This window comes from Sebastes fasciatus, chromosome 15 (genome assembly GCF_043250625.1).
Source record: "Sebastes fasciatus isolate fSebFas1 chromosome 15, fSebFas1.pri, whole genome shotgun sequence".
Lineage (NCBI taxonomy): Eukaryota > Metazoa > Chordata > Actinopteri > Perciformes > Sebastidae > Sebastes > Sebastes fasciatus.
Genome location: NC_133809.1, coordinates 20,093,414 through 20,121,085, shown reverse-complemented (window position 1 = coordinate 20,121,085; position 27,672 = coordinate 20,093,414). Strand labels below are relative to the sequence as shown.

Sequence of the window (27,672 nt, the reverse complement as noted above, 5' to 3'; positions counted from 1 at the left end):
CTGTCACCCTGCACTAAAAAGCATTTTTTTGCTCCTTGCTTACACAAATATAATAATTTATATTATTTGTATACATTTTTAAAAAGGGTTATGATATAAAGTAAATGTATTCTCTATCTGGAATACCATAGTAAATAATACCATTTCATTTACACTTTATTTCGCCTTTTAGATTCATCATGATTACATTGTATTCAGTAGGCTTATTGTACACTGTGTTTTTAATCACCTATAGTGGGTAAAAGATTTCCATTGTCCTCTAGCTGTATGACTGTTTGTAGAGTTATTTGTACTATATCCTTAGGACTTTGAAGGATTACTTTAGTCATGGGGGTAATCCGTAATGATTAAATCAAGATTAGAAGAGTCTATTGCTCATTGTGGAATTACTGTACTTTCAGTCCACTCCCTAAAAAAAAGGTCCCAGTTGTCCCAGTAATGGGACACACAAATAAAAAAATAAACCACCAACAACATGGACCAAATAAAAATGATTATTAGATAAACAATTTAAATAGCACTTCAAAACCAGGGTTCTTAAGTGCTTCACAGTTATAAATGAAAGAAATACACTAATTTCTTTTTTTTATTGATTATATGTATATGTGTTTTTGTATGTTTATATACTGCTTGTGCGTATATGTGTATGTATACAGTGTATATATAAATAGATTTTATTTATTTTATTGTTTTAAATTGTATTTCTTTTACTTGTGTATATTCTTTTTACTTATACATCTATTTTTTGTATACAATATGTTTTTCCTGTATCAATACTGGCTTATTTTATATTAATATTAGGTTTATTAAGTTTCTTTGTACTGAAAATTTTATTTTTGGGGTCGTTTGTGAATGTTTGTTCTGTTGTTTTAAAATGAACAAAAAAAAACAATAAATATAATATTGAAAAAAAAAAAAAATGAAAGAAATGTGAGTTCATACCAGAGACAAAAAGCCAACATACTATGACCTACATTTTCTGAATTCATGTCAGTGAAAAAACCAAGAAGAATATAAAATGTGTTGAAGCAGTTCACTCTATATTAAAGACAATATCCACTCTCACAATATGAAACAATATAATAAATGTCTCCACATGTGTTGCTTTACATTCAGACAGTTCCCACACATTACAAAGCTGTGTAATCTTGTTTTGTTTGGAGCCCTGCAGTCATATAACAGCCAGCAGGGAGTGGCATCAGGAGTGGAATTTCACTTCCTGTATCTCTCAGGTGAGTCACCTGGGCAATGTCGTCGATCGCTGCAGTTTTTGTCGACATCAAACTGGTGAATCTCTCGTGAGAGAGTTTCACACTCGGACAGGCATCGGATCCGTCAAGAGAGAGAGAGAGAGAGAGAGAGAGTTTGCGGAAGTTTTGATCCATTTTCTTTTGCGCACAGCTGTGAAGGCTGTGAGAAGAAGAAGAGAGGTGTTTTGTTGTCCTTTTGAGGCCTAAACACACCTTGAAGAAGTTACCTTTTTAAAAAAAAGAAAAGAAAAGGGGTGTTTTTATTCTCTACTGTCTTAACAGGTGGATTTTATTTGTGTGGACATCTTTTTTTAAAGAATGAATTCCCTCCTTAAAGGCCAGCTGGTCCTGCTCCTGGTGTTCCTACTAGACTCGTCTAGTGGCCAACTGACTGGAGAGGACTGCTTAGCCCAGTTCAAGAAGGGCAGCGATGACTTTATCCTCGACGCAGACGAGTCTGTGAAAGACGGAGCCACGTTCATATCGTCACCGCAACTGGACCGATACAAGGACTGCGTGAGCGCCTGCTGCAAGGAGCCCAAGTGCAATGTCGCCTTCATGGAGAGAGGAGCCGAGGAGGGCTTGGTCAACTCCTGCTTTCTCTTTGACTGTCTCTACAAGAAGAAATACGCTTGTCGCTTTGTCAGGAAGAAAGGATACACCAACTACATCCTGGACTCTGTCTATGACAGCTACCTGGAAGTGGATGCTCCCAAAGGTAAATAAAACACTATAATTTGCATTTTGTGGTATCAAAAATCTCCATATAGAGATGTCACAGTTTGGGCCCCCTGTTGATGAGATTATCATAAGGGACCCTTTATGTTTATCCCTGTGGTTACATGCTACTTTTACATTATGTAAGGGATCATACACATATGATGATCATTACTTTCTTCTTTTGGGCTTACATCTAACAAAGAAATGACTGTAAAGTGTAAGTTTAATGAAAACAAAGGTTCTATGTGGACATACAGTAGCAGTTTAATAAATCATTTTGGCTCTTAAGTCAATCCAATCAAATGACTTCTTTCATCATACACATATGATGATGATTACATTCTTCCTTTGGGCGTACATCTACAAAAAGAAAGGACTGTAAAGTGTAAGTTTAATGAAAACAAAGGTTCTATGTGGACATACAGTAGCAGTTTAATACATTATTTTGGGCTCTTAAGTCAATCAAATCAAATGACTTCATTCAATGTTTTGTGTGTGAAAGCCCAGTTCGTAAAGAGGACGTGAGGCCACAGGCTTTAGGGCAGAAACCCTCAGTTCAGCATGTTCACACACGTCAGGTCATTATGGCCCCTGCTACACATTCAGGTTTCCTCTTTCCTCTTCAGCTCAGGTGTGACTCCCAACTCTATTTGAACCTGTATTTTTTTTGCTCACCTATCCCATGGTCTCTCTCTCTCTCCAGATGACTCCGACCGTCCGCCGGTGGCCAACGGAGGCCCGGACCGGGTGGTCCAGCCTCAGGACTCCTTGACACTGAACGGCATACAGAGCAAAGATGACATGGGGATTGTTTCCTTCCAGTGGCAAATGCTCACCGGGTATCCTTATGCTGTCATTGAGGTGAGTAAAAAGACTGCATTCCTACATTTTAAAATACTCTTTAACTACTAGTGATCCTGTGTCTGATATTCCTTTTAAATGTCCACTGTAGTGTTATTTATCTGTGCCCATCACTTAACTGAAAGTCTACTGGTCACATTTGTGGATAATAACAAAACACCGTCTTTTCCCTGCCTTGTAGAAAACCACCTTTGACGACGAGATCAGTGTGTCCAATCTGACATCCGGGATGTACAAGTTCCAGCTGACCGTCACGGACGCCATCGGCCAGTCAGACCTAACCAAGGTCACCGTGTTGGTCCTTACTCCTGAGCAGTCTGAGCGTGAGTATCTAGACTGATCTGAACACGTTCATTCATGCAGGCGTCGGTTTTATTCGGGTACAGCATGTAAATTAAAGCTAATATCAGAATTGGCTGCTGTAGTTTTGTTACTTTCTCTGCATTTGGCTGAAGGAACGGTTGAGTTTCAGTGGTAAACATGAGTCATGTGTCCGCTATGTTTGTTGACATTTCATTTGGCTTATTCAGTCACCTGCCTTGTGTTTAATGTTGGGACATAAGAGAGGATGATGCCCTTTGGTCCTGGTGATATTTTCATTTATGCATTTAAATCTCAAAATCTCAATTTGGGAGCAGGTTGTGAGTTTTCTTTCTTTTTTGGGGTTTATTTTTCGGAGGAACTCAACCCATTGTTTGATGTTCCGTGTTGGTTGGTGATCAAACCTGTCGAGGCACGCTCGCCTAATTCCTGTGAAACTGAATGACGAAACAGCACGAAGATAGGGAGATAAAAGCTCACGTTATAAGAAGATTAGACCAGATTCGGCTCTTGTAAGGGTGAAACTGTAAGAAAAAACAACAACCAGAATGATGGTATATAGTCGTCTTTGGTGTGGAACAGCAATTCTGGTGAATGTTATCTCATTTTGTCACGTGTCACTTCCCTTGAAACACGGCAGATAAAAACCACAGTGAAGCTCACTCTGCACGTTTAGTTTCTTCAGAAAACGGAAGTGAGTAGTAGTGCAGTCGTTTTTTTTCTTGCTCCCCTGGTACCATCCCACTCTCTCCACCCCCGACTCAAGGAAACCTGTCAGTCTGGTTTCAGCTTGTGTTACACAAACAAGATTTCAACCACCATCGTAGTAATCCTCCTCTGAATTGATTACAGAGTTTGAAGCATTGAAAAGTACTTTAAACTCTCGGCTGTATTTGCAGCTTGTTGGTTGATTGACTGAAGGACAAAAAAAGACTTTTAACCATTCAGTGTCTCCGTTACTGATTAACAGCGTGTGTCCTGAATAGCGTGAGGAGGAATGTACTTCAGTGGAATATGCATGGGCATGGCAGTGACTCCATGTCAATGCTGCCACATTTACACCACAATAATGAATGGATTGTTTTTTAGCAACAACGTGAATGACAGTCAGACGTGATGATGGTGTAGTTTACAGTTCTTGGTCTAATTTTGCAGTGAACATGTCATTTCTTTAAATGGCTGCAGTGCACACGTGCTCTTAGAATATGTATCATCAACCACATGCAGACAACCCGCATCTCCTCTAACTATCGAAACAACACTTCACCTGTTTTTCGGAGTTTCATTTCTCAATACCAGACCACTTCATGTGTAATTATGTGTCTGTCTGCTGAGCCAGACATCAGAAGTAGGAAGTAAGTTAGAACAAACTACAAAAGCAGATCCCACTCGACCCGGTGTCAAATATGAGACAACGCTATTAATGTTTAGTCAAACTGGTTTATTGGTTTGAAACGAGTGTTATATTGTTAAATGTCTAGTTAAGTCATCTTATACACGTTAAGGCGAGACACCCCAGGCAAAAACATCTTTCTCTCATGCATTGCTCAATTTTTAGATTTTGGCCCATTTTGCTTGCGTAACATGTCTTGTTTCAGACTACTGGAAAGAAATCATCCAGAATACACATTTAGGGGTTTATTTTACTACATGTTGTCTATTTGCGTCTATAGATTTCTCCTAAATTCACCAAAAGTTAGGATTAGATAATGCCTCATTTGTATATTTAAACATAATGTTTCAGAAAATTTGTAATACAAAAAATAATTGTCTTATTGTAAGTAGTAATCTTGGGAAGGTTCATGGTGATATATATTAGTCTTTTTTTTTTACCTATTCACCTGTATTAACTTCAAAATGTGTGTAATTTTACAATACATATCTTTAGGCCGTTTTCTCAATGTGTTTTTTCTTATAGCCAGAAATCTCCACTTCAGTAGGTCTTACACACATCAAACTTTCCAGTTTCATCCCTATCTCTAGCCTGATTTATAGAACATTTTATTCCTAAAGACATGGTGAAAATACAGTATTTTCTGATTTACGGAGTGATGAGAAATCCAAAATCCCCTCTGTAAAAATATTTAATAAGATAATGCCCTATTTGCATATTTAAACATAACATTTCTGTAAACTTGTAGCACAAAAAAGAATTATCATAATGTAAGTAATCAACTGGGGAAGTTTTATGGTGATATCTATTAGTTAAATCTTTTTCGCTATACTTCGCTTTCGTATTCTCCAGCCTTTGGGCTGATTAGTTTGCTGAGTACATAAGACAACTTTCATCATTTATAACTATATTTTACCACCAGTAAGCCTTGATGAGAGTGATATTTCTTACTTCACTGAACCGTAGTTGTTTCCCCGCTAACTAAACCATGTACATGACATCACGGTGTGGGGAAAAATGAAATCATTAACTGTCAAACTTAGACTTCTCACAGTGGTTGAAGCACTTTTTACTTCCTATAAGTCATTCGACTATTATTAAGTGTGAATCAAACCTTATCCTTAATTATACCGCCGTGACAACGAAGTCGGGGGTATATAGCGCTCCGCGTGTTCCTTCTGTCCGTTTGCGTGTCGCACTTTCGTTTCCGGAGCAGAACTCGGAAACTATTTAACTTGGGAACTTCAAATTTGGTAGGATGGTTGACAGTGTGGTCTAGTTGTGCCTTTTGGGGGTAAGAAGTCCAGGGTGCCTAAACGTTTTGAAATTTTTGCCCAAAACTGTGATTTTTCATGTATGCTTGGGGAGATCTTGAATCATCTACAGCTAATGACTTGGCACCGTGTTGGATTCATCACATACTTGGAATAAACAAACTTGGATGGCAAGTAATAGGCAAGAAATATCAGACACTATCACCCAGCACCATGGACACAGAGTCCAGGTGTTTAAATACAAGCAAGTAATGAAGTGGTTAAAACCTGGAGAGCATCAACAAGACAGATCATATTTGTCTTCTACTGACTGTATCCTGAGGAAGGTGAGGTAATAACAAGCTAGATTGTGCTCAATGGACTAATTCCATGTGTTCCAAAAGGGCAAAACCTTTGGCCCCACTTTAGTAGGGGTCAAGTAGTGAGCGGGGTTTGTGAGCCATGCTCACTTTTGCCTTGTTATTTCATTATCCCACCAGACCACTGTATGGCTCCAATGAAGGTTGGGCCGTGTCGCGGTTCGTTCCCTCGCTGGCATTACAACGGTGCCTCGGAGAAGTGTGAGGAGTTCACCTTTGGAGGCTGCAGGGGGAACCTCAACAACTATCTCTCCAAGGATGAGTGCACCAACGCCTGCTACGGTTCAGGTATTTGTGCTATTAACTTTTATTCCTGAATTTTCTATGGTGTCACGTTTTTATGTCACCACACCTTTTCTGGTTGCATATGTCTTTTTTTCTGTTGAAAAATGAGATGGTGAATATTGGTGAATGATCTCCGTGGGGTAGCCGCAGTATTCATTCCCGCCTTCCACGGTGTCTTTTTGATACTACTTCTACTACTACTACTACTACTACTACTACTACTACTACTATCCTGCTCATGGTGGCATTAATATCGTCAGCAATTATCTAACACGATTATTCAGAGAAAACCTAAAAGTGGCCAGTGGAATGGCAACAATAAAAATTACCTGTAGTTAAGAGCTGCAACAATTAATCGATTAGTTGTCAACTATTAAATTAATCAGCAACTATTTTGATAATCGCTTAATTCGGTTTGAGTCATTTGAAAAAAAAAAAAAAAGTCTAAATTCTCTGATTCCAGCTTCTTAAATGTGAATATTTTCTGGTTTCTTTACTCCTCTATGACAGTAAACTGAATATCTTTGAGTTGTGGACAAAACAAGACATTTGAGGATGTCATCTTGGGCTTTGGGAAACACTGATTGACATCATTCACCATTTTCTGACATTTCATAGACCAAACAACTAATCGATTAATTGAGAAAATAATCAACAAATTAATCCGACAGCGAATATAATCGTCAGTTACAGCCCTACAGTAGTTCAAGGAATAGTTTGACATTTTTGGAAATACGCTTATTTGCTTTCTTGCTGAGAGTAAGATGAAAAGATCTATACCACTCTCATGTTAGCTTAGTTTAGCAAAAAGACTGGAAGTTCCAATCTGCCCACCAGCGCCTCTGAAACTCGCTAATGAACATGTTATATCTCGTTTGTTTGTTGTTCTTGTTTGTTTAATCTTAAAAAAAACTGAAGTGTAACAACAACACATTTTAGTTTTATGGGGGGGTTATGTACCGGACTACCTCTTTGCTGGGCCAGTAACTTCCTAGAGTCTCTACTACTTGCCTGGTAAACATCACATTTGCCTGGTAAACATATCATTTTTAACAATAGAATTTTAATTGAATTTTGTTGTTTTTCTTTCAGAAAAAAGTTCTAAAAGTGGTAGAGGTTTGCCAATTCCCTCGTCTCAAGGTAGGTGTATTTTACCTTCTGACGCAATTTCCTCTTCTCCATTTAAACAGTTGATATTACAAGTGACAATTCCCTCTGTGTTTGTGTGCCACAGGAGAAAGATGCGGCGCTCCATGCACAACGGAGGAATTCACCTGTGAGAATGGCTGTTGTTTGGATCCGGGTCTGGAGTGCGACAAGTTACCACAATGCACGGACTCCTCAGATGAGCAGAAGTGCGAGGACTGTGAGCAGTGACTATGCAAACTAGGCTTCATTTTCATACAGGCTCATGGAAATATAGATGCAGCAATGATAAAATGTTTCCTTGAAAGACTAACTTGAATTATGTCCTGTGTGCTTATTAGTGAACAACAACTTTCGTATTCTGACTCAGATTCCAGTGAATGAACAAAAAGGTGATTTGAACTTTTATTCTTTTGTTGTTGATATGTGCTTTCCAAACCTTTTTGGCATGATGGGTTTTGTCACTTAGAAGGTGTTGTAATTGTAAAACATGCTCTTGCCATCTGTTAATAATCTACTACCTACAATCTCACCTCACCTGCTGATTTACTGTCGTTCACAGTGCGCTGCACAGAGGTTCCTGACACAGGGAACTGCAGGGACACTCTCACCAAGTATTACTATAACCCCCTCCAGCAGGACTGCTTCCCCTTCAACTACGGCGGCTGCCTAGGAAATGATAACAAATTTGACACTAAGCAGGCATGTTTAAGAGTTTGCCATGGGGTAACCGGTGAGTTGTTATTAACGTTAAATCTGCATTTTCTCCTGGTAAATTAACATCCTATTCCCACTACTAAGATATACATTGTACAAAATCATAGAATACCAAACATCCCAGACATCTTTCACACAGACACAATGGTGAGAGGCCTCATATGACGCACCTGGCATCTGTCAATCACTGGCGAACTTCAATCAAACGGTCAAACTAGGCAGCGCTGATCAAATATGAATCAATATTCTGTTACTGTAATGCCTATTTCTCTCCTCAAATGTTTCCAGAAACATCTTGTAGTGTACTGTTTAGCTGTAAAATGAGAAAGTTTGTGACCCGGCAGCCATGTTGAGATAAGTTGAGGAAATACCAAGCACCGCCTACCAGCCGGAGCACAACCAATAGGAACGCTCAATAGGAACACTCTCTCTCTCTGAAATGACCTGTGATTGGCCAAAGTCTTCCGTCACACACCGCATTCAAAGTTGGCCCCTCCTCCTCGGCTCAACTAGCGAGAGGGAGAGAGAGAGCAGCGATGGTCAAGCGAGCTAGAGAGTGAGCGGAGAGAGAGAGCGCTGTCGGTGAGAACAAAGCTGTGAATCAGAAATAAAACATTTTCTGATTGTTTCACGGCGGTTACGTTCTACAACACAAATAAACACATAACATACTCTGCACACCTCCACACAACCCTACGGGAAGGTGCCGAAAGGTAGACTGTCCTCTCTGCCTGGTGTGTGTGCCTCGGTCAAACCAACACACCGATAGCAGCACACAGCAGCCACTGCACACAGTAGAGGAGAGACAGAGGAACAGGGGAACTCACAGCGATGTAACAAACCCGTTCTCATCTGTCAAATACGGCCGCAAAGCATCTAAAGGGGGACTTGTGCCCCTTTAATGCTTGTGCCTTGGTATCAGAAGCCGAGGGGCGTAACAAAGGGGCGATATTTGACCACCTGAATGTGTTGCCCACCCGGCACGCTGTTATTGGCTGGGGATTATACCCCCACATGGAGACCGAAAGTAAATCAAAATAAGAAGAAAAGAGAAAATACAGGCAGAAGGCTTTAGGGTCTCTGCAGAAACAGACACCGCCACACATTTCTAATGGGGCATAAGTGATGATTGAGAGGGAATATTTTAGTATCAGTCCATACATTGTTTTTTAGGAAATTGTTGCATATTATACCTTTTTAAAAGGATAGTTTGGGTGTTTTGAAGTGGGGCTACTTATCCACAGGTACTTATCCATAATCGGTGTATTACCTACAGTAGATGACGGTCGGCCTGTCCCCAGCTTAGAGAAACAGACAGGAGTACCGACACCGGAGCAAAGCAATACAGGGCTGTGGACGGGGAAGGAAGAAAAATTTATTTTAGCCAGCTAAAGAAAGGCTCACCTAAAAAACTGATATCCGTTTGAGTGTAGACTATATTTAGAATATTATCTGACGGCGAACTGAACTGAAAGCAAAACGTATCTAAACTATTTTTTTGTCATTTGGCTTTGGAGAGAGCATAGATAAGTTTCACTTTCAGTGCCTCGTTGGAAAAGAGAAGGAAACGGCTGTCTGATGGCGAAATAAAGTGGTGAAAATATTCTAAATATAGTCTACACTTAAACGGATATCAATTTTGGATAAGTAGCCCCACTTCAAAACACCCAAATTATCCCTTTAACTGTTTGATTCATTCTCTCCGCTCTCAGTGGCGTCATTTTCAGTCGCAGCAGGCAGCTGTTTTCTGCAAAAAAACAACAGCAGACAATTTTAGCGGCCGGCTGGTGAAAACATTGGAGCATTTAGCTGCTACAGAGCCAGAAAACACACCTGAATCTCTGAACGAACTGCTGGCAGTCACGTTGTATTGTGGGTAAAGAACGGCGCCAGGTTTTGACGAGGAAGAAGAATAAAATAATAAAAAAAAGGAATAAATGACTACATCTCTGGCTCTGCTGCATTGATTTTCATACATATATATAATTTCAACCGTCCACTGTGAGTTTGACATTGTTTGGTAGAATAATGCTAAATCGTTTGAGTACTCCTTGAAAAGTGATATCAGTGTTCCCAGCTTGTTTCTGCTGCTCTCAAGTGGCCAAAACAAAATCTGTTATTGCAGGTTTAATTTCCCCTCATAGCAGAGTGCAGATTTCTGTTCAATTTCATATTTTGTATACGTAAAATGCCTAAAACCATATCCTGTCTTTTTCTTTATTTCAGAAAAGGATGTATTTGCAAGAAAGGGAGAGACTGAACGCCAAATGTCTCAAAGCCGAACAGGTATGTTACCCTTCATTTAAATTCAATATTGCCGTTGCTTAGCAGCAATGTTCTCCCGACTTAAACGCCAAGAATATAGTGTACACGACTTCCCAAGATGTAAACACAAGCTCACCAGTTTCATTTGAAGGCACCATAAGTCAAGTCTAGACTAGAACGCAGCTCCATCAGCTTTGACTTCCTGTTTATTGCTGTTCAGTAATGTTGTCGAATGTCTAGTCTCCTCCAGCACACATTTCCAGTTCACTGAGTCGCCGAGATCAGCATTTGATTTTGTGACCTGCTTCTTCAGCTTTGCAGCCTTGCATGCATTGTCTTTAAATGACTGTTGTTTTTTTTAAATTAACTTTAATTCATTTAATAGGCATTATAGCGATAGCTGCCTTGCTGGGTGTAGCTATCCTCATCCTACTAGTCATCCTGGCGTACTGCTTCATGAAGGGAAAGAAGAAGTCTTCACAACACCACCGTGTGCCCGCCAACAACGCCCCGGTCTCCTTGGAAGACAGAGAGCGTCTGGTCTACAACAGCACCACCAGGCCCATTTGACCCCGCCGTCCTCACCTTTGCCCTCCGCCCTAGTAGTGAATGACACTGGTCGTCGGAGCGGTGTCGCATACTGAACAAACTCAGATTGATGAGAGAGGAAATAATGTCTGTTGACTAAGTTTGAATGCTGGAGGGGATCTGTTTTTATTTTCGTCCATCTATGGATGGATTTTGTAAGGGTGATGTACATAGAAGGCAGAACGTCTTCACTGAAGAAATGTGATGTTATATTAAGCTTGTTTTTAATGCAGTGGCCTTGTTGAATTGTTGGATGTCAGTTTGTACTTTAACAGGGAAAGGATTTTCAGTAGTTTGGAGGTAGATTACCACCGAATATCATTGGATCAGGTTAAATTCCTAAATATTTTCTGCTTTGTTGCATTTGCTTCCTTTAAACAATCTCATAGTTCTTAGTGAACAGCTCTTTTTTAAAAATAAAGTCAGTTTAATAGTCAGATCCTGAATTGATACTAGATCCACATTGGTCCATTACTTCAAAGTAGCAGTATAGATTCCCTTACATCCTCTTAAAACTGTTATATGGTGATCCTTCAACTTCTCAAAGTCCTGCCAGCCACACCAGCTTCTTCGCTCTCCCAGATTTATTTTTGTCCTGTTTATAAACCGTTGTTACATTGGATGACACACACACACGTGTAATGTTGTACATAATCTTAGAATTTTTGAGAAAGTAATATTTTACTTGAGAAAGCTATTTTGTCAGTGATTTTTCAAAAGTGTTTTTAGAACAAGCATAAGGCATACATCAAATAATGTGATTGATCCATTTATAAAGCAGCTTTGCTGTTGAATATTCAACATTATTCAACTTCAAATGTTTGTACATATGACCTTTATGTAGGTTTCTGTAACTTTAGCAGTGTCATGATGTTTGGACTAAATAAATATACAAACTCAAACATGGTTTTGTCTTAATTTTCTAGCAATGTCCCTCAGAAGCTAATTCCCTTTTTTTACTGTAACACATAGGCCAAATAATTATAGTAATATATAATATAATAGGCCAACTTCAGGAATTTCAGGTGTAGCTTTTCCAGTATACAATTTATTTTCAAACCTCCACACTACAAGCTAAAACTGGTGTGACTAACTATATCAAATCACCAGATCACTACTCAAAGAAATAACTTAGAAATACCACTGGAGCAGTATACGCACTGCATGTTTTATCATTTATGGTGTAGTTCCTCAGGGTTTCATGAGTTTATACACTAATTTACATCAAATGTAAGTGCGATATCATAGAACATTTTGTCCCTACAACATTAATTCTGTCTATTTACAGTCTGCTGCCGTATCAATAATCAACTTAATATAAAGATCACACACAATTAGATTAATAAAGGATTTATTCAGCAGAAATCTCCCATTGTACTGAACCTAAAAGCCGTATAGAGCACGTCCACAGCTGGTTAAAGTTGAGCTTCAGATACAGGGACATCTAGTGGCTGTTAGGTGATCTCTAAAGGACGCAGCAACTGGGGGTTAGACTAAACCACAGATGCTGTTTAAACTGCAGCCTCTGAGGACACAACTATTCCATACAACACAGGTTTAACCCGTCTTAAACCTTAAACCACCATATGTGGGTCATATAGTGACCATAACCATATATATATATATTTAAAATATGTACATATCATCTGTCACTGTCAATTATAAATCTTACTCACTGTACTTACAGTATATAGACATGTTTCACAGCAGCCCACTGCTCCTAATGCTTATGATTGGTTAAATGCAGATGTCAAATATCATGTGTATGTATATGATGATTGTAATAATGTATATAGATGTTTTTTTTAATTTTATTTTCTTTACTGTTGGCCATTGGTGCTTTTTATATATATATTTATAAAATATTTATATATACTCCTTTTTCACATACTTGTGTACAAAACAGCGCTGTCTATTCTTTTCCTTTATTGTCCAGCTTTGTTGTCCTTGTCCCTAGCTGTTAAATATATAGAGAATATACATATAGAGAAATGCATAAGATTCCTGGCATGTATGTATTTGGCAAATAAAACTGATTTTGATAATTTCCACTGTGATCTTATTATGAGGTTTAACAACAATACAACATATTATTCTCATAAGTAATATAGAGTTTTATGATATTTAAGTAAGAAAAAGCCTTGCACTGTACTTTTTTTGTACAATAAATTTTGATATTACTGACAATTTGCCAAATATATTATCAGATAAATGGAATTACATTGTCACCCCTCTCTATAGATTTAAAATCCAATGTACATATTGGACAGTGATGTTGTTCTTTATCACCAGCAGATGGCGACGTTGGTTTATTAAAACTCAGCAGCATTGTGCAGCTAAATCAGATTAATATGGGCACAAACACAAACAATATTTCTTTGATTTTAAAATCGTTGCCTTATTTGGAATTATTAGGAAAGTGCAATTTAAGGCAATACAGCTGCACATTGTACTGGAGCAAGTTAAATTCTATAAGACTTCTGTATATATTGACAATAAGAGCTGCATTTTCACATTGTATTTACTCTCTCAGTGAAGTCGTCCAGCATATTGCTTTCTTCACAGCCTGTATGAGGGCAGAGAGAGAGAGGGGGTTGTGCAAAGCAAAAAGAGCCCTTCTCTATTTAATCAGCCACACATAAATTAACACCCACCCAATTGATTCACTGAAGCCATCCTTTGTGAGCCCCCCAGTCCACTGACCTGATGGTCATAAATGTAATTGGCAGGGTTACAATTTGTTATGTCCTTTCACAAGCCTGTCAATGGGTTGCAAACATATTCTTCCACGAGGAGTGGAGGTGAAGATATTCTTTAATAGAGAAAACATGCTGTTTGTTTGTTTATCCCCATTTAAAATGATCTCATACTGAAAGAAATTACAAAACTATGCAGGCCAGATGTTAAGATGTGGGAACACCTCTGACACCACACAGACACTGGCCTGTCAAAAACAGGCGGGCTTTTGTTACATTCAGGTACTCCTAGTAAATTAGACACTCTCAAGATTTCATTGATTGTTTCCTTGCTTAAGATAAGATAAGATAAGATAAGATAAGATAAGATAAGATAAGATAAGATATTCCTTTATTAGTCCCGCATAGGGGAAATTTGCAGTGCACAGCAGCAAAGGGGATAGTGCAAAAACAAGATGCATCAGCTAACACAGTAAAAAAAAGAGCTAAACAAAGTGTAACAAAATATGAACCATTATAATAGTTTTTAAGGAAGGAAGTATTTAAAAAAAGGAGCAGTATATACGGTATTGACAATAAACAGACTATTAACAAAATTGCAGAAGTGAAAAATGATATTGCACAGTATGAATTACACCTGAGTAGTACTGATAGACAGTTGGTGTACAGTAAAGTGCAGTTCTTGTCAGTTTTTTTGGTGTGTATGTGGTCTACTGGTCTAAATAAATACAAAACTTTAGTGTTGATTTACTTTGAGGTCATTCATGTTTTGTTGGGATGTAACAAACTATGAACAAAACAACAAAATACATCCCATAGCAACGGCAGTTTTTTCTGTAACCAATATTATTTTTCTTCAATATTATATTTATTGTTTTTTTTGTTCATTTTGAAACAACATAACAAACATTCACAAACGTCCCCAATAATAACATTCTCGGTACAAAGAAACTTAACAAACCTAATATTAATATAAAATAAGCCAGTATAGATACAGTATACAATATATATATTATATACAAATTTATATACAAAATTATATACAAAAAATAGATATATCCTCCTGAGACCCAGCCCATTGACATGTGTCCTCTGTAGTGGACATTTTGTCCACATGCATATCCTCTTACTCTTTTGACCTACTCTATCAACCCCTGGTGTATTGTAAAGAGGACATCGTGGGCTTTCCAGGGATGTGGCATGTGTGTTTTTTTTAATCAATTTGAATGTATTCTTGGTTTAATATCACTCTACAGCCATAATCTGTTCATTTGTTTTAGTCTTTTCACACTGAAATAGTCCTGTAGTCCACTACAGTGGACAATAAAAATAAAGTTTAACAAGCCTAAATTGTTAAGATTTTCTTTTAACCCTAAATAGGACGGAAATCACAAAAAAGTAATTGGAAGACACTTTTTTTTTAACTCGGTTCCCATGAGGATATAAGTAAAAAGAATATACACAAGTTAAAAAAAAAAAAAGTAAAACAATAAAATAAAATAAAATCTTTTTATATATACATATTTATATACTGCATACATATGTAACCAATATTATTAATTCACTTAGAGGGTCGAGCAATGACATGGGGCACTAAAATACATATTGTTTTAGCATCTACAGTCGAGATGAACATGTACCAGAGGAAATTCACATTATTATTATTGTGGTGTTCACTTGCCATTCGCTATATTTCCGACAGGTCGTGAACGCAGCATCAGTTCTTCTTCGCACTAGTGATGGGAATTACGGCCTTTTTTAGTGAACCAAATCATACGGCTCAGCTCACCAAAGAAGAGCCGGCTCTTTCGGCTCCCAAACGGCTCTTCATTTTACCACTTCTGCCTTTTATAATTCAGCCAAATTTAGCTCTGTTTTGACCTATGATTAGTATGTGTGCAGATATATCGCTTAAATTATTCAATATAATTATACTAAACCTTATAATTCCAGAATACCATAATTTGACATGCTGCTTAGTTTCCGACTGTCACTCATCTTGTCTGCTATTCGCGCACCGCACTCCTCTCTCTTTCTCTCCTCCTCTCCCTCCTGCTCTGTATCTGTAGACCGCCAGCGCGCCTCGCACCCCTGCCCCCCCCTGCTTGATACGACACCTTCTCACACAAAAATATATCTTATACTGTATACACTGTATACGTTCTTAATATATATGTTCTTAATATGCCTGTATATATTCTTAATATGCCCTTAATCAAAGTATTTCTTCTTTATAATTGTAATGTAAATGTAATTGTAATGTAAATGTAATATTACTTATTATTTTAATGGAGCTTCCCAGCAAAAAATATTTCACACGTCTGTACCTTGTATCTTGAATCTTGATGGTATGATCCTTGTCTGTCATCACCTGATTGGTCGCACGGACGTCATTAACACAACATTCAGTCACAGTCAGTGCATGGAGTGCCCGTGGCGTGGAGAAAATTGGCCTATCATTCTGCCTTGAATTAATTAAAGAAAAAAAAAAAGAGCCGGCTCTTATCGTTCACTTAAAAGAGCCGGCTCAATGAACCGACTCGTTCGTGACCAACACATCACTTCTTCGCAGGTCTTCAGAGATGCAGCAGTAGTTTGGTAGTTTGGTGGTCGGACGCAGTAACAAGCTGATGGACGTGTGTGTGTCTGAGAGACTTTAAACATGTGTAAAGAACAACAACTGCTGGATTAACTTTAAGATTATCTTCAAGAAAGAGCAGGGGGAAGTTTTACTGAGGACAGTTGTCGTCGGGAGGAAAGAAATTGGCAAATTCGGTACGTGAACTGCTTTTAAACAACTTTACCAAATCTTATCTAACTCAACGTTAGTTAGCTGTGATGTCACAACACGTCACAAGGGTTCTTCTCCTGTGGTTAATCTGTCTGGTATTGATAAAGTGTGTGTTGTTAAAAACACATGTTAGCTTTCTCAGGCATGTCTTGAGCTAAAAAAAAATATGATGAAGGCATTGAGTTTAACCAGGTTGCTCCATTTCAGCTAAACTTATTAATTAAACCACAGGTGAGAGTGTGAAAGTAACCAAACATTAGTGCATTTGTGCTAATGTGTGTTGTTCTTATATATTGTTTCTTATTTTTTGGCTTTTATTGCCACAATCCTATGTATTTATATGCTTCTTATTGTCCCTCCAACTGCCCCATGCCTTTTAATATGTTTCCTTTGACTTAACTAATTGTTGGTTGTCTGTTGTATGGACTGGGAATGCTACAAATGAATTGCTCCCTTGGGGATACATAAAGTTGTCTGACCTGAACTGATTAATTCAACCAGTCTCTTGAGCATTAAGTAAAAAACACTTGAACACATTCCTTAGTTATGATGAGCTTTCTACTTGCATTACTTCCAGGTATTGCATAAAGATTATAGGTGCTTCATATGACTTCACAACCTTACAGTGTACACTGTGAGCCACAGAGGGAGGAGGGGGGGGGGGGGCAGGAGTTTCAGTCAGATAAGTAGTGTTTGTCTTTGAAACAAAACACTCTCAGTTGAGTGAACTTTGATCAGCTGCTGGAGACTGTATTTTTTTTTTTTTTTTTGTGGATGAGATTTTTCCATTTATATGATGTCAGATTTAACTTGTGAGACAAACTAACCTCCATGCTGCAGTTGAATCATTTGTCATTTCCTCTTTCCCTGCATCCCATTCTCCCCTCCTATGGTGCCCACACTTGGCCGCAACAATCCTAATTGTTTTTTTCTAATGAGCACCCCAGTGAGACACAGTGAGGCTTCAAATGCAGGCTTTTCATAGGTCAGTGACTTTCCCCACCAGCTGTTGAAGAAGAATAGGGACAAAATAAATCAGTTACCAGTGAAAAGTTCCATCTTCTCCTCCTTTTGACCTCACTTGACCTTTTCTAGACAATAACGTCTCAACATCATTTCAGATAAATGTTGCCTCAATGCGATGAACAGCGCTCTCTCCCAGGTGGTCCAGACAGGAAACTGCCCGAGTGTGTTTTGGATGGATCTCAGAGTTGGCGCTTTATTCCTTCTTCCCTAAGTCTTGGTATGCTGCAGCTGTGATAGAATTACCAGAGCTGCAGAAAGCAGGGCTGGTTTCATCGTATAACTTTAAAAAACTGCTTCTTAGCTTTTCATAAGTCACCCTCTTTGTCATTTAGTGGTTGAGGGCTTGTTTGACGCTGCTTAGGATAGACCTGGATCTCACGAGACTATAACTTTCCAGCTTTTGAAAGTTACAGCTAGGATTACATTGTGCGAGTTAAACAAGACCTGACAACTTTGTGTTTGTTTGAATGTGAAGAGCCATAAGTGATTTAGCATTCCAGACACCCACGAGAGGCCAGACACTGTGTTTTTGTTATTACGAGGTTGACAAGCCGCCACAAAGGCACATGGGAGCTGTTTGCCTGCAGAAGTGGTGTAATGCACCTTTAAATGGGTACACTCCAATTCTATTTGAAGACTTGCCGTCTTATTTAACCAGCAGTCTACTACTCTCCCCTTCAAACACTGCAGGACATTATGGAGGACTGCTTGCCCTCTGGTTGTTTACCTTTTATAATTTCAAAGAACTGGAAATCTTCACTTGTCGTTTGCCAATTAAGATGGCACTTGCCAACTTTACTTGCCAGGTATGCATTCTGTGGTTATAGGTCATGTATGGGGAGGTGAAAATTGCTGTTTCTCCTTTTTTAGCACAGCAGGGAATGATTATTCTCCCATTAAGGGCTATTTTGGCCAGGGTGTACGTGCACCATATGGGCAAAACTCACAAGTGCCCTGTGGGTGTTCATTGGAATGGATCACTTATGGCCACTTCTAAGCAGCATGCTCACAAACGCAGCGCACTAAAATAAGAGGCTCATAGGTTGTGTGTCTGTGGGAAGTCACGCGTTAGGGCAGCGCTTTTGTGAAAGCTGTGGATTTGATTGAGGTGACGAGAGACCGTAAGGGTTTATTGTTTTCCCCAGTGAATGAAAAGCTGTTAGTCTCTTAAGGCCTGTGTGTCAGGGGACAAACTGCGGGAGTAATGTGGGAAAGAGGGCACTAACAGAAAGGCTGTTTGTCAGGGGATATTTTCTGCCGGGGTAGACGGGGTTAGAGGGTGAGAGAGGGGTCTTGCAAGATAAACATGATACCAATGCTGGAATAATAAAGACTCTCTGTCTCAGTCAGCCTGTAGGACCCTGGACCTCTCCCTGCCATGCCAGGTTTGAGTTTTTATTTGTTCTGAGCGTAAACATCCGTCCTGACTGATGGCGTCTTAAAGAAACCCGCACCACCGTGTCTGACTAGAGACATCCCAGTGGGCTTATGTCATACTTCCAGATTCCCGTGGGCCTAGTTGGGGCAGACAGTGAATGCAACGTGATCCGGTAGGTCTCCGACTGTGAGAGAGACGTGCAGTCGGAATTCTCCGGGCTATTTTTAGCTTCGCCTCCCATCAACTTGCTCCGCACGAGGAGAAATCAATTTGGGCTGTTAATTGTTGCAGAAATGGCTGATTAAGTTCTCATTTTGGATTCAGATGCTGGATCAGAACTGTATGTTGCATCAACAGTTGGCAGCGGGGCAGCTGGTGAATGGTTTTCTTTCTTACTTAAATGCAGTACATTAATTGGCAGCAGTCTTGGCATCCAATTAAGGGTTTTTGTATTGGCAAGAATCCGGCGTTATGAAGCGTATCATGAGGGGTAACAATTCTATATATTGCGATCCTGTAATCAAGCAGGAATGTAATCAATCCTGCATCACAATTTTTTATTTTAGGAAAACTGTCATAGTATAAAAAACACACCATTTTAAAATAAGCAAAAATAACACATTTGTTCTGCATGCAAACAACTGCATGGTTTTTGCCCAAAACTGATTATCATAAAGTGGGCATGTCTGTAAAGTGGAGACTCGTAAATACCCATAGAACCCATTTTCATTCACATATCTTAAGGTCAAAGGTCAGGGGGCCCCTTTTGAAAATGGCCAGATTCCCGTGGGCCAGTTTTTTTCTCACCAAAATATAGCGTAACTTTGGAGCGTTATTTAGGCTCCTCCGCGACAAGCTAGTATTACATGGTTCGATTTCTTAGGTTTCCCAGTTTCATATGATACCAGTATCTTCGCTCTAGCTTTAAAATTGAGTACAATACATACATACAATAAAATTGAATACAACCTCTAAAAGATTGAATAGCGACCGGGCCTGACGGCAGGCTGTCGGATTTTTAAGACGGTAATTGAAAATCGATACAATGTTTTGGATAATCGATACAGTATCGCACAACATAATATCACAATACTCATGTGTATGGTAGCGGTGTAAGAAAATATCGATACACATCAGTATCGCGAAATTATGTTTTGCAATACTGTATCGATTCTCCAAAACGCTGTATCGATTTTTAATTAACCTCTTAAAAATCTGGTAAAACTGTGTCCCTTGACCTCTGACCTCAAGATATGTGAATGGAAATGGGTTCTATGGGTACCCACGAGTCTCCCCTTTGCAGTGATGTTTTCAAACAGGTTTGTTTTTTTTGCATGCAGTACAAATGTGTTATATTCACCTATTCTAAAATGGTGTATTTGAATATTAGTATTGGAATATTTCTGCATACTGGGGTCCCTAAACAGTCTTAGAATTTCATAAATTGGGTACGACTTGAAAGCTGAGACTCTTGTGGATCCAATGAGTCCAATTGTATTCATGTGCGATGATGTTAGTCCCCATAGCCATTTCACATAGTGACTATTTTTTACTCAGATTTTATACATATGGTGGTGTGTATTTTATATTGTGACAGTTTTCCTAAAATTAGATTTAAAATAAATTGCAGTATATAATTTTGCTTACGGTATTGCAATATATCCAAATATTGTGAATCGTCACCCCTGTATCATGATATGTATCGTATCGCCAGATTCTTGCCAATACACATCCCTAGTGTATCGATATGTTCTTACACCCCTACATCCAATATAGCTTTTTTTGTCTAAATATGATGTCACACCCTCACTGACTTGTCTGTCACCCTTCCTGAACAGACAGAGAAAGTGATATGTAGCCCTCAGAGCAGAAGTGTTGTTTTCCTTTGACTTCCTCTGTAGACACGTTCAGTGGTTTCACTTCCCTCATCATAACCTTGACAGGCTGTCAATGGTGAAAAATGCTCCAGATAGTCATCACCTCCCCCGAGGCCCTTTCCTTTAGCATTTTAGGCCTGAGGTCTTCAAGGTGTATGTTAATCTGTGTGTAGTGAGGCTTTTAGCACATTTGTGATGATGACTCAGTTTAAATCTTCTCTTTATTTGCATGAGTGCTCGCTGTATCTCTGCCAACATCTGTCCCCCTTAATTATCTGTTTGTTGTGTCTTAAAGAAAGGAATTCAGGCTTTGACTGCCTGGATCAGTGTCAAGCCTGGCGATTAGAGGAACAAGGAAGTTTATCATCCCATCTGAAGAAGTGATCCATTGCAGGACTTTCTTTTAATAACCGTCAGATTGGCTCTCGTAGCATCTGTCTCCAATTAAGGGGCAAGTTGCAGATTCCCATGTGGGGCGGTTCATGCTGCGGGTAATGCAGTCATCAGCTGTGGGAACCAAATGCTCTCCATTTGTGTGAAATGACAGCTAGTTCAAGCACAGGTGGCCAGCTTGGCATGAATGTTAGCCTGTAGGTAGTGTTTTCTTTAGGATTTGAAATCTGGCCGTGCCCCCTCCCTAGGAAAACAAGGATTTGGAATTGCCATATGTCAGCAAACAGGAGGTGAAAGTTAATGAGTTACGATTGTTGAATTCTGTCCAGATGTGTGTAAGATTATGGGTTACACTGCTTTACCATGTCCTAGACATTTTCACCATCTCCACCCAAACCAAAAGCCTTTGATAAGACATTGGAAAAACATTTTTTAAAACCCAGACGTGTCTTGGTTTTGAGCCCGTTATTCCTAGTCTAGCCTCTCACTGACCAAAGACAGATTAGCATAGTTTTGGTCTGGTCATTAGGCGGGGTTAGCTCAGAGGTCATAGTAGGTGGGATTAACAGAGGATTTTATAGGTTCACTGTTCACTGAGACAAGTTCAAAGCCTGATCCTCGACATGAATACTACTACTCCTGCAGGTTACACAAACTAACCCCTCACTTCAAAATCAACTGGTCAAAGGCTGTTTGAAGAGGCTTCATTCTTGAAGAATGTCATTGTAGCATAAATCTGTGTGTCTAAAGCATTTGCTATACTCTTTGCTCTCAAAGATGCAACAAGATTATTGATTTCAGTCAGATCCATGTTGAAGGCACAGCAGATTAAAATGGTGATGTTGGCTGGATTGGTCAGTTTGTCACCAAATCAGTGGAATATCTTGAAACCACTGAAATGAATGTGTCAACCGTGTGCCTGCGTGCTTGTATGTGTGTCCCAGTGCGTGTGCATGAGATACAAACAAACGGGGACACACTCATAAAAACAGTGCTCCATAGTGCTACTAATGGTCAAAAACTCCCCGGGGTATCTTTTAAGTAAATAAACACAGTTGGCTTATGAGTCCAAAAGAGGAATTCCTTTTTCATTCATTTATTTTGCCCTATTCACTTGTGCTTTGATGTGGGATGAACAAAAAATAACAATAGTTTCATGGCTGCTGACTTTCTCGTCCAGTAAACAAGCTCTACTTGAGTCCAGGCTGCAGCTGCGGGGACCCTACAGTGATCCTAACGTGTGGATCCAGCTCTGTGACTTTCCTCCTTGCATTCCTGCACATCTTAATTGGCGAACCTCGTGGCAGCGGTCTCGGTTTGGCCTCGGCTGGCCTGGCCTATCGGCTCGGCACAGTGGCCAGCAAGCGCGCTATTAACAATGCCCGTCCTCCTAATCCCTGAAGAATTCCTGCTCCTCTGATCTAGCTGGCCCAAGAATGTGATGTTTAAAAGGCCGGAGGCTCGCCAGGAATCACAGGCAGACCAGTTTCTCATGCACAGTCTTCCATGTTAATGTGCTGTAAAGAGCCAGAGAGGCAGTGATGTGAGAAACTGGCAGCAGCACAGTGGCTCTGAGGGGACGCAGCTCATCATTAACAGCACCGCAGCCTGGCATGAGGGATTAGGAAAATACATGCCACCAGGGGTGAACTTGTAATCTCACTGGACAGTTACATCGATAATGAGAGACTTGTTTTGATGTGGAATGGATTTATTTATAACACTTATTGAACAACTGTATAAACCAGTAGAGCTGCAACGATTAATCGATTAGTTGTCAACTATCGGCAACTATTTTGATAATTAACAAGACATTTGAGGACGTCATCTTGGGCTTTGGGAGACACTGATTGACCTTTTTCACCATTTTCTTACACTTTATAGACAAAGTAATCGATTAATTGAGAAAATAATTGACCAATCAATCGACAATGACAATAATTGTTAGTTGCAGACCTACAAACAAGGCAGGTTTATATCAAATGTACTTGTTTTTGTTTGGTTCGCCTGTAGTTTTATGTAGCAGGCATTCATATTTATTGTACAGTAGTGACCTTTCTTTTTTGAAAGCAAATCAATCAATTAAAGATGCATACACTATATCTATGTAGCTCAAATGGCAGTAACAGAGGTTCTCAAATGTCAAATCTTTAACATTTACCTGCTAAATCTGTGTCCAAAGTGTCCATTCATGTTAAGTTAGACTGTTGTCTAACCTCTTACCCTTGTTCTACTGATTATCATGAGCTCATATCACAGTTTCCTCTCCTGAGCATGCCTCAGCCCCAGCTTTGCTAAATACAGTGGAAACCGCTTATAGTGATCACGATTACAGTGATCAACCGCTTACATGGATCAACTAGAATCACCGCCTTGTGCTTGTATGCCTCCGCCAACCAGTCAAGTAGCAGTTTACATCCATGTCCAAAATGTCATTACTTCATCATTCAAAATTTTTAATTTATTTTACTCCCATGATACTGTATTTTATGGATACGTTTGTTTTTAAACTCCGCTACCAGTTCCACATTGGCAGCCTACGGTTTATTTTCAGCCGTTAAATATTTAGAAATGCATTGAAACCACCACCAAGCTGTGGCTTAGTAGCCTATTTGCACTACTGACGTTATTTGTAAACAGCTACAGCCTAATTATAATTTGAACTACAGTAAGACAGATGTTATGTACTGTACTGTATTATAGTGTATTTGAATTATACACAGTACAGTAATTTAATTTGTACAGTAATTTCAAAAATACAGCTGTACTGTATTTTGAAACAGTTTCAGTAAATAGTGAAGCAGTTTGTTTCATTACTTCATATTCATGTAATGAATATACTAGGGCTGTCCCGAATACCATTTTTTGGGCTTTGAAACTTCGGTGAGAAATATTTGAGTGTATTCGAAGCTTCGCGGCACGGCGCAGCGCAGCAGGCTGACATGTTCTGTCTGTCTGTCTCCATCCCCCCGAGACAGCGCCGCTGCCGCACTACTGTACACAACAAACAGCGATATCTGTCTGAGAATAACTAATAATAATTCATGTTGAATCAGAATAATGTTGTGGGTTTATTCCTTATTTCATGGGCTATTTGGGGATTGGAACTTTATTATTACATACTTGCAAAAAAAACGCCTGAAAAACAAAGCATTCGAATACTGATTTGGAGGTTGATTACCATGGCAACGGTCGATGCTTCGAAGCATTCCGGCCAGCCCTAGAATATACAAATGTCAATTAGTTGGCAATCTGCATGAGAAATAAAGAAAAAGAAAACAAATGTGGATATAATAATCATCCGCTTATAGTGATCCGTTGAACCAGACGGATGTGATCCCTATAAGAGGTTTCCACTGTATCAGCAAGTGGCTGGCATGAGCCAGCGCAGAGCAGTGACCGGGGGAATGGGAGGAATTTCCCTTTTATATAAGACCTGAATGGACGGTAGCTAGTTCGCCTTCAGTGAGAAAGCATGGCTCACTTGACAAAAGAATAAGATAATGTAAAGAAACATAAGGTGTTTTTGTGTCTGCGTTCTGTTTGACCCTTCATGTTGTGTTTTGTTGTGTGTTGTCAGCTCCAGAGGCCTGAGTGCCATGCCAGAGGGGTCCCATTCTGCTCTCCACCAGGGCCCAATGGGGGAAGGTAAGAACAATGCAATTAAACTGTTGAGTATGACCCATGCTCTGGTAATTGCTGCTCATGAATTGACCAGTCTTATAACATGGAGTTTTAATAAAGTCGGGTTATTCCTAATGGTATATCAGTGTACTAACATAACACAGAAGTACAGCAGAAGTAAATGGAAAAATGCTGGAAATGGAGGAATAGAGGAAATGTAAAGGCTTGAGCTGAGAAAGCAAAGAACTCCCCTCCTACAGTCCAGCCAGGCAGAGAGGCTCTTTGTGCGGCTGTGGAGCTCGGCCAACCCCTTTCATACAGCTGAAACCCCTGAACACTCGCACATCAAACCAGAATGTGTCAGAATCACCGACAGCCAAGATGGTTGGTCTAGCCAGCGGTGCCGACCTCGTATGCTGGGGGACCACTCAAATTACATATTATTTTAGTGTTCATTATCTCCAGTCACAGAGCCACAGCATTAACACACAGGGCCTCTTTGTATCTGTTTGCCTGCTCTTTCCCTCAACTCCCCACCGCCCCCCGCCTACACCTCCGCTCTTCTCTACTGAACACATTTGGCGCTTAGGCTTCCACTTTGGCTGAAGAATACCAGTGTGTCAATGGTTCACTTTTTCCTCTGCGCCTGTCCCTTTGGTTGAGCTTTGGCGAGAGGAGGCTTTTGGCTGGTGGAGACGTGTGCCGCCCTCATGAAAATTTGCATCTGTATTTCCTCAAAAGGCCACTCTGCACCGACTACACGTTCCTCACAGCTCATTTTGCAGCTCAGATTATCCAGTGGGAAATCACTTTGGCATGACGGAACACCCACCTGCAGTTGAAACATTTTCAGACTGGTTTTGTTTGAGTTAAAGTGTGACTGACCTATCCCCACCTCAGCTGTGGATGGATGGATTGTAATTAAGGGGCAGGACTGCTGGTAATCTGTGTGAGGTGATGAGTGGATGTGGTTAACAGGCAGGAGGAATGCACATGCCCCCCTGTCTGGTCAAGATAAACAATAAAAAGGTTGTGGTGCTATCCAGCTCCAGTTGCTCTAAAGGGTCAAGGAGCTTTGAAGTGAAAAGTAGCTGTGTTGATCATTTTCACCACCAGCAAGCTTCAGATGGCATTAGCGCGGGGCAATATATCATTATTATATCAATATCGTGCTATGAGACAAGATATCGTCTTCGATTTTGGATATTGTAATATGGCTTGTGTTGTCCTTTCCTCTTGAAGGCTGCAAGTGTAGGGCTGGGATGATGCACCTATCTCTTGATTCAATACTATCACGATACTTGGGTGCCGATTCAATATGTATTGCAATTTTTAAGTATTTTGGTTCTACAAGTATTGCAATTCGATATTACGATTTATTGCGATTTTTGTTAACTTTTTTAACACTAGACCATGGGAAAAAGTTGAATCATACACTTCTAGGGACTTTTACTTTGGAAAATATCTAAATTAATACAGTAAGAATGCTTACAAATCTTTTTTTCCAGAAGAATAAAGACATTTCCCTCACAGATTAGTGGTATTTTCTATTTAATTTATAAGGGACATGTTATGTTTTATACTTCAGGTGAATATAATCCAATTAATCTCATTTCCATATAGTATGTATTTTGCATATCCTTTATTAACACTCCTTATTTTGAAAACCGGACGTAGTCACAAGCGTATACATCCGCTAACTTCGCCAAGTCCGTCACTAGCTCTTACCGTCAGCTCCGTTCTCTTTATACCTCCACGGTCAGCTCCATCGGGGCCGTTTCAATGCATTTAACTTAAATGTCAGTATATGGGTGTTGTACAGTTGTATTGTCGGCGGATTTGACCACAGAGATGCGAGTGACAAATGGCTTGACCGCACGTTACCGCAATATGATAACGTTTTGTGTCCATGACAGAGTTAGCATGCAGCTTTAGCCGTGATGTCTAGCTCTGCTTTTCCTGGAAATGTATGAAACCCAAAGTGTTTCCATACTTTACTGTATGTTTAGTGTTTACCACTTTTGATTTAAAATGGGAGGGTGCAGGTCGTATCCACGCCAACCCTCCGCTGTATTCTGTTTGTCGTATCTGCCGGTTTCTGCTCACTACAGCCGGCCGGCTACTGTTTGTTTTGCGTGACGGATACAGAATGGATATGACGTCACGTTACTCTGACCACAACAATAAACAATATCGTCATTGAGGTATTTGGTCAAAAATATCGTGATACATCACCCAGCCCTAGATGATGCTATGCGTCATCATGCATTATCTTTTTGTCATTCTCCACTTTGAATTCCCTTTTCCAGAAGAATTGGATGAACCTACTCCCAATCCACCTAAGCTAAACTTTCATCACCCCATGTGAAATATATCAGGTTTAAAAGTGTAGCCTGTCAATCCAATGACAGCGGCTCAGTCAGGCTCATCAACCGACCTGAGGCAGCAGCACGAAGCATCTCTTTTCAAAGATAAGGGTTCCCTCTGACCTACTTAACCCCCGGCAGGAATGTAGCTGTGTGTGCAGAATGTACAGCTTTAAAGGGATTCTGGGGGACGGATGGATCATCTCCATTCACTGCAGCTTTTCCAGACCAGTGGGCATAGGGTTGTGGATATAGATGTATGATGGCAGGGATGGCTGCGTCTCTGAGTGGGGACGGTCAATGGAGCTCCTGGACTGGAACTCTTTCTCTGCTTAATGACCT

General features: G+C 39.8%; 2 protein-coding genes across 5 annotated transcripts in view; both read left to right on the top strand.

Moving 5' to 3' along the window:
• Positions 1–1,206: 1,206 nt before the first annotated feature.
• spint1a (serine peptidase inhibitor, Kunitz type 1 a) lies at positions 1,207–12,081 on the top strand. Its single transcript, XM_074660142.1, has 10 exons — positions 1,207–1,968; positions 2,674–2,831; positions 3,013–3,154; positions 6,299–6,466; positions 7,556–7,603; positions 7,698–7,829; positions 7,951–8,001; positions 8,172–8,342; positions 10,553–10,612; positions 10,977–12,081. The coding sequence occupies exons 1-10, from the start codon at positions 1,569–1,571 to the stop codon at positions 11,159–11,161; spliced, it is 1,515 nt and encodes a 504-aa protein (XP_074516243.1). The 5' UTR covers positions 1,207–1,568; the 3' UTR covers positions 11,162–12,081.
• Positions 12,082–16,441: 4,360 nt separating this feature from the next.
• The window catches only part of LOC141783784 (pleckstrin homology domain-containing family G member 3-like), a 39,023-nt gene continuing 27,792 nt past the window's right edge, over positions 16,442–27,672 (top strand). For 3 of the 4 annotated variants that reach the window (XM_074661286.1, XM_074661287.1, XM_074661285.1), the window contains exons 1-2: positions 16,442–16,650; positions 24,921–24,988. In XM_074661286.1, the coding sequence (XP_074517387.1) occupies positions 24,940–24,988 (49 nt within the window). In that variant the 5' untranslated portion in view covers positions 16,442–16,650; positions 24,921–24,939. The remainder of the gene's footprint in view (positions 16,651–24,920; positions 24,989–27,672) is intronic. The other variant, XM_074661288.1, reaches the window with a different exon arrangement.